Here is a 7,656-nt window from a genome sequence, read left to right as displayed (position 1 = left end):
ATAAAAATTTAATCAGTTTATTAAAAAATACATATTTATTATTATTATTAAAAAATTTATTTTTAAAATTCATAACTAAATTGAAATAATCGATTTTTTTTAAAAAGAAATTCAAATTGACCGACCGAATTAAACCGAATTTTGCTCACCCAAATAAAAACGTGGGTCCGGCTTGAAAGCCTTCTTCATCTCGGTGGTGTCCTGCAATTCTGCCCTAATCGTGAGGAGGAAGAAGAGTAAGAGGAGAGTTAGGGTTGTTGCAGAGAGAACATCGACGAGTGATCGAAGTACGCTTTGAGGTGGTGAAAGAGTAAGAATAGCCATGGGAGCCCCGAAGCAGAAGTGGACAGCGGAGGAGGAGGAGGCGCTGCGAGCTGGCGTGGATAAACACGGTGCCGGGAAATGGAGGACCATCCAAAAGGATCCCGAGTTCAGCCGATGCCTGTCCACCCGATCGAACATCGACCTCAAGGTCTGCTTCAACTTTCTTGGCTATTTAGTTTGGTTTCGGCTTAGTTGGTTTGTCTCGATTTCTTTTCTCCATTGTATGCAGTTTTCTTGGTATAGTGTTTGTTGATGGTATTTTGATCTTTTTTTCTGATTCTCGAGCTGAAATAGGTAATGCAGGGGGGAAAACTCACTACAGGTAGCAAATAATATGTTTTCAGTGTTTAGGATTCAACATCTTTTTTTTATCAATATATTTGTAAGTTCGGCTTTTCTATAGGTTTATTCAGCCAAAAAATTAGACTGTATTCCAGGGATATTTGGGTCTTGCTATCTGGACATCTTCCCACCTTTGTTGTATCTTTTGAGCATTGCTAATGGATACTTAAAACATCTTTAAATCTATTTTGAATAACTTGATGATTTGACCGTGTAGATTTACAAGGTTTTGGTGATTGGACCTTTAGCTATATATTTGATGATAAAAAATAAACAAAATTAGGAAACAAAAACTAATTTTGTCCAATAACTTTTTTCCTTGGCTGCACTTTGCTCTAAGATATAAACTATGGAGGAAAACCTAAAAAAACTAAATTCTACACTATAGATTTGTTTTAGGAGTTCCTTGGTTTTCAATCAAATGTGCAATTGGACATAATGTTTGAATAACAATATTAGTCCGAACTTTAATTTGTCAAGGTACCGTTTGTCAGATTGTGATTAAATCGGAATCAGAAAATAAAAAAAATAAAAAAAATCATATATGAGATTACAATAGATGTTCTAAAACCTTAAAAAGATATCTATTACATGTCATTATATGTTGAATTATTATAATACAATACACAAAAAATGCCACATTTATTTGTATAAATATTAATCAATAATAAAAATAGATTATAACCAGCAATAAATTCATATTTTAGTTTAGGTTACCAAATAACAATAAATTGTATCTATATATTTTTAACTAAAAGTGTACTATTTAATATTTAATATTATAGGGATTAATTGGGTCCCTACCTAGGTTATAGTTGAAGGAAATGTGATTTCATGATTGTTATTAACGATTGAGACTATTGTATTCTCTCTCAATCCCTAATAACCCCTCTCTAAATCCACAATAACCCCACTTAATAATGTTGAGTAAGGTAAAAGATGAATAAGACATTGAATCTAATGAGTCACGACAAGGGTGAATGAGTAATCTTTGATCTTGCAACGAATTTCTAGTTGTTCAATAAATTTTACAGGGATAAGAAAACTCTCTTTCCTTCCCATGCGAGATATCTAAGAATTAAGTTGGGATAAAAGGGAAGGCTAGATGGTTTTTTTTTAAAAAAAAAGTTACGTCAATTTGATCAAATTTTAACTATTTTCATTCATTTTCGCTCAATATTTGATGAAATTTCAGTGAATTCCATCAATTTTCTATTGTAATCTAATAGATGGCTACCTTCATTGATTTTTTTTCCTAAACTTCTCTCCAATCTTTGTAAAAAAATCAAATCGTCGATGTTGATACTGATCCAACTCGGACGATTTGTATCGTTATTGGACAATTTTGCCAACTATGGTTTGAACAATACTGAAGTAATTATGATCTCTAAAATGACTGTTTTTGTTTATATTCCCTAGATATATGTTATGATCCCCACCACTTGTGTGCCATATTAGTTCAAGTCCTTTCCTCTCACACTCGTTGCAGTGGTGAAATTTGTACCGATTGATTTTCCCTCCATGGGTGAATCTAGTTTCCCCTAGTGAAGTTGTGATCAAGGATAAATTTCCAATCCTTTCATTCATGTAATGGATTCACAATAGTTGGAGTGGTTTTTGTATACTCATGTGCTTGCTACAGTCAACATTTGTACTGACAGATTTTTCTTCCATGCGTGCATTTAGTTTACCTTGATAAATTTGTAATCAGGTATAAGTTTATCATCTTATAAACTTTTCATTTTGTATGTACTTTTTTTTTTCTTTTGGAAGAAAGATAGTCAACTATTTCATCAAACCATTTTACATGTACTTTTATGTATGATATTATTTTAGATTTTCCCATTTATCATTGTAGTTATATTTGATTCACTAGATATGTAATTAGGACAAATGGAGAAATATGAGCATTAGTGCTAGTGGCCAAGGTTCTAGGGAGAAGATGAGAACGCCAAAGCCAAAGGTTGCACCATCCATTCCAGCATCCAACTCCCCGAGCATCGCTCCCGCTCCCTTCCCACATAAAGATGCAGCACATACGACTGCAGATGTTACAAAAAACTCACAGGATGGAAAAATTCCTTCCCGGTACAGAATATGATCTTTGGTTGACAATGGTTTTTTGCTACTGTTATCCTTTTGAATTTTCCATTACAATTTTGTTTCTCTTGGGTCTAAGTTTTTTTTTTCCAATCATGATCTAGTATTTCTTCCTGGATTATTTTTTCAATCTAAAAAAATTACTTTCTTTAGAGTATGAGGCTTGCATTGTCACAAGTTCTAAAATTCTATACGGCAATATGATGATTTATCTTGATTGAGAAGAAGCTTTGTTTGGTATGCTTGAATTAGTATATAATAAAGAGGGGTCATGTGTTAACCTGTCCTTGAAATGATACGAAATAATACATATCATGGTGATGCTTCAATTTTGTTAACTCATTTCTGAGATAAGATACTTAGATCTGCCTAGGTGCTGCTTAATCAAATTCACAAATATGGACGTAATTTTTTCCTGTTGTATTTTCTTCTCTGATTTTTTTCCCCATGGGGGAAATGTGTACCATATCCTCTGTTTTTTGGACTCTTCAACTACCATCTCCCTACACATCCAACCTAACATCCTATCGATCATATGTAAAAAATGTCTAAAATAGTTGGGTGGTGTGGAACAAACCACACTCACATTGTATACTCGTGCCAAATCTGATTAACATAGTCTATTTCTAACTGATTTTTGGTTGATATTTTAGGATGAATAACCTCAATGTTCTACCTTCTTTCTTGATTTTCCAATTCTGTTATGGATGGATCTGAATTTGGATGACTTTTGTGAGCTTAAGATGGTTCATGAATGTTAAATGTCTTCTTTTCTCATTCTGCTTATGCGATATTAACTATGGACTCTCCACACTTTCTCTTTTATAGAAGAAGTTTCTTATATCAATCATTTGTTTGTTGTTTGTCAGATACACTGCTTTAATAATTGAAGCAATTACATCAATGCAAGAACCGAACGGAGTGGAAATTGGTGCTATCTTCAGTTTTATAGAGGTTTGCTATTAGAATTTTGGTTGTTTTGGATGAATTAGGTTAAACTGAAAAAAATGTCCCTTTTCTATTTTTGGTTTTCCAAGACTGGAAGATCCATACTCTTAACCCATTTTTGTGTGGTTGGAATTTTAGATATATGCCAATGGCATTTCAAAGTATGCTTAGGATTTCATATGTTTGATTTACATGGTTAGTTTTTAATAAATATTTTAATCTCTATATCATCATCTGTATAGAGAATATTTGGCCTTACCTAACTATGATATTTATTGAAGCAGAATCTAAATGAGGAGACATTGTGTAGTTTTGCATCTATGTTCATATGTGGGCATTGCAAGTTTTTCTATGTTTATCTTTCCTTTGCTATCATCTAGTTGATCTCAACTTCATATTTGGTCATCTTTGTTGTTGACTTGTTGGTAATGTTCGTTTTTTGGCTTCTGGTGTTGTTCAAAGCACAGAAAACTAAAATATGGTGTTAAATAAAATTGCTTATCCAATAGTTCTCCTGACATTTTGGGATGTTTTTCAATTAATCCTTGCATTATTTAAAACCACTGTGAAGAATATCAGACCATATTTGCTAAAAGTTATTCCACTGGAGTCGTGTATTATGGAATGTTTTGATGCTAGTATCTTATGAAACTCATTACCCCTATAGGCTTGTATCTTTTGACCATACATAATTTTTGCAATAGTTAAGGATTGTTGATTCCTATGTTTTTTATGCAGCAAAGACAAGAAGTGGCACAAAACTTCCGCAGGGTGCTTAGTTCCAAGTTAAGACGGCTTGTTGCACAGAACAAAATAGAAAGGGTAGCACCTCTTTAACCTCACCCTCAAATGGTTGATTTTTTTTTGCGTTACTTATGACATGTGTTTATCTTTGTTATCATACTTCGTGTTTTTTGAAGGAATACCATTCTTTTTTAATGTCAAATGAATATGTTATGAACGATTGGATATGGATTCTTACATACCTTTGTTTCAATTTGAGATATCTTAATGATCAGGAATAAATGTTTTGGGGCCACTGAAATGCAACACGTAAGTGGCATGCATTACTTTTTTCATATGTAGCATTTAGTAGTTGTTAGATCTGTTAGAATGAGAACTTATTTCTTAGATTTATTGGATAAAACAAAGAAATATTGTTTTTGTTCTAGTATTAATCATCTTTGTTCTTTGTCGGCTTATCATGTCATAGGTTCAAAACGGATACAGGCTGAAAGATTCATCATTTGCAACAAAAACTCCTATTCCCAAACCCAAAGAACCAGTAAATCGCTCTAGGGTATCTCAGAATTCCAGTTCATCAAAATCCATGGACCTTATAGAGGAAGCTGCAATAACTGCCGCTTATAAAATAGCAGATTCTGAAGCCAAATCATTTTTAGCCTCCGAAGCTGTCAAAGAGGCAGAGAAGATTGCACAGATGGCTGAAGAGACTGATGCACTATTGCTACTAGCCAAAGAGATCTTCCAGAGATGTAACTTTATATAATTTATATTTCATTAATTGTGTTTTCCTCAGGTTTCCTTTTGTACTAAATGTCCAATTGATCATTTGATGCTACAGGTTCAAGAGGTGAGATCGTCACTATTTCTTAAGCAACATGAGTGAAAAAGGACGGTATCTCCCAGTTCACCAGGGATCATTGGCTATTGAACTGCTCTGTTGTAGTGTAGCTTGAAAGCTGAAAGCTATGGCTATTGTTTTAAATTGTAACTAGTAAATAAGCATGAATGCTGGACTGCTCATTGTATATAAACGAACTTGCTCATCCAATTTTCACTAGCACTGCACAGGGTGAGACAAGAAATTTCAAATCCTAGTTTGAGCCAAGTTACATTGATTTTGGATGCTCTTTGAGTTCCCCATCAGCCTGCATGGTGGCAACTTGCCTTGGTGTGCAAAAATGGTATTCAATCCATTGTTACTGCGAACAATCTCGGATAGCTTTGAGTCATGAATTTGGTGATTCATAAACAAATCTGAATGGAAATATGATTTTTCAGGATAGTTAACGCTGACCTGTATGGGTTCCACTCTCACATCAATGGCTTTGTCTAATCTAATCGAACGCCACTATCTGTTGACGCCACTATCTGTTGCTTCTCTTATAATAATTCACGCACGCCTCTCCTTTCTCCTTTCTCCTTTCTCCTTTCTAGACGTGTGATGAACTCGGAAGCCTGGAATTTCCTGCAGTGGCAGTGCTGCTCCACCTCCATTTCCAAAGGCGAATCATCAAGATCGGCATGCACATGTTTGTACATGCTCCCACCATACTTTACGACGACGCTCACTGTCCACAAATTTCCATTTATTCTACTTTTGCCAGAAAAAAAGGTGGAAAAAAAGATAGAAAGATGAAATGGCATCAAGTTCGTTGCAATCACAGTAGGCAAAACCCACTGCGTCGTGCCCTTCGCGAGTAACAATTGCACGAACTCAGTCTGTTGGAACTTGTAGATGGCTAGAGGGGGGGTGAATAGCCCTTTCTTTAGCCCTTTCGAAACTTGAACGATTTCTCCTACGAATTTGTTAGTGCACAGCGGAAACAATAGCAAACAAGACTAAAACAAGAAGACACAACAAATATACGAGGTTCGGGGATAACTTGCCCCTACTCCTCGGCGTGTCCGTAAGGTGGACGAAACCTTGATCTTCGGTAGATCAGACCCCGGATGAATCCGGCTAATAAGAAGCTCCTTCTCGGTGGAGTTACCTCTCCACAACCAATCTCAAGGATATAATGTAAGCACAGAGATTATAGAAGGAAATGAAACTGAGGCTACACGATACAAACTTACAGCACAAGCCTCACAATCTTGCTTCAATCAAATGAGAACCTTCAACTCCCCGAGAGCAACCTCGTTGCACCACCTCGAGCAGAAGAGCTTCAATGAGCGCAAGCAAGCAAGCAGAACACGAAAAGCACCGGAGCACAGGAGAGCAGCTAGGGTTTCACAGTCACAACGTTAACCCTCTTCTTTCTCTTCCTCTTGCTTTTAAACAGCTTCCATCAAACGGGAGAAACAACGGACTCTGAGTTCACTGCACTGATTCCTCTGCAGCTCAGACGTCGTTTTGCCTGAAAGCCAAAAATGCCAAGCTCTGCAATCCTGCCCCAACTAAAATGAGCTCTTGACCTTTCTCCTTCCTCGTCAAATTCAAATGCCACCTGCAAAATGATTAGCGAAGCAAGCCAAAAACAGCAAAGAAATCGAAGTACAGCAGAGCACAGAAGTATAAAGTATAATCGATCAACAGATCGATCAAGGAGGCGTAGAAACTTCTCAGTAGCGTGGGTAATCGATCGACCGATCGATTACCCCTGACTTAATCGATCGGCCGATCGATTAAGGCACGGTAATCGATCAGCCGATCGATTACCGCGCGTAACTCGCGATTCCTATTAAGCCTGTTAATCGATCACCCGATCGATTAAACCTCAATTACCGGAATTCACAGTAGGTTCCTTAATCGATCACCTGATCGATTAGAATTGATTCTGTTCAATTCCGAAAAGTCACAGAAGGTTCAGTAATCGATTACCTGATCGATTAACACTTTGACTTCGATAACAGTAGGTTCAGTAATCGATCATCTGGTCGATTAAACACTCTCCTCTTGAGTAATCGACTCACTGATCGATTAAATCAACTTAGATCTTAAATCCTAAGTCAAAGCACAAGTAGGTTAGCTTGGGTCTAACCCATGCCAACCCTAATTGACCACACAATCAGAGAATACGCTTCCAAGCTTCCTCCGATCGTAATCCCGGTCCTGAGGTAGATTAACGAATCTCCTCTGACCATATCCGGTACAGAGAACGAGCTACCGAGCCCTCTCTGACCTAGTCCGGAGAACGAGCTACCGAGCCCTCTCCGACTTCGTCCGGTCCAGAGAACGAGCTACCGAGCCCTCTC

At 36.7% G+C, this 7,656-nt stretch overlaps 1 protein-coding gene across 1 annotated transcript; it reads left to right on the top strand.

The window, feature by feature from the left end:
- Nucleotides 1–204: 204 nt before the first annotated feature.
- LOC141848521 (single myb histone 4-like) lies at nucleotides 205–5,559 on the top strand. The gene is made up of 6 exons (XM_074736558.1): nucleotides 205–472; nucleotides 2,555–2,754; nucleotides 3,636–3,720; nucleotides 4,453–4,536; nucleotides 4,928–5,210; nucleotides 5,300–5,559. Exons 1-6 carry the CDS (start codon nucleotides 323–325, stop codon nucleotides 5,329–5,331), a joined length of 834 nt encoding a protein of 277 aa, XP_074592659.1. The 5' UTR covers nucleotides 205–322; the 3' UTR covers nucleotides 5,332–5,559.
- The last annotated feature ends 2,097 nt before the right edge of the window (nucleotides 5,560–7,656 follow it).

Source organism: Curcuma longa, chromosome 17 (assembly GCF_044706935.1).
Source record: "Curcuma longa cultivar G26 ecotype Majalengka, Jawa Barat chromosome 17, ITB_CL_G26_1.1, whole genome shotgun sequence".
Taxonomy (NCBI): Eukaryota; Viridiplantae; Streptophyta; class Magnoliopsida; order Zingiberales; family Zingiberaceae; genus Curcuma; species Curcuma longa.
Note: the sequence above shows the minus strand (reverse complement) of the source record. Positions and strands in the feature narration are given on the sequence as shown.

Excerpts from the sequence above, each read along its gene's own strand:
- LOC141848521 (XM_074736558.1), top strand. The coding sequence starts at position 323 with ATGGGAGCCCCGAAGCAGAAGTGGACAGCGGAGGAGGAGGAGGCGCTG. Across the intron at positions 4,537-4,927 it reads CACAGAACAAAATAGAAAGG|GTTCAAAACGGATACAGGCT; the intron begins GTAGCACCTCTT and ends ATCATGTCATAG. Across the intron at positions 5,211-5,299 it reads CAAAGAGATCTTCCAGAGAT|GTTCAAGAGGTGAGATCGTC; the intron begins GTAACTTTATAT and ends TTGATGCTACAG.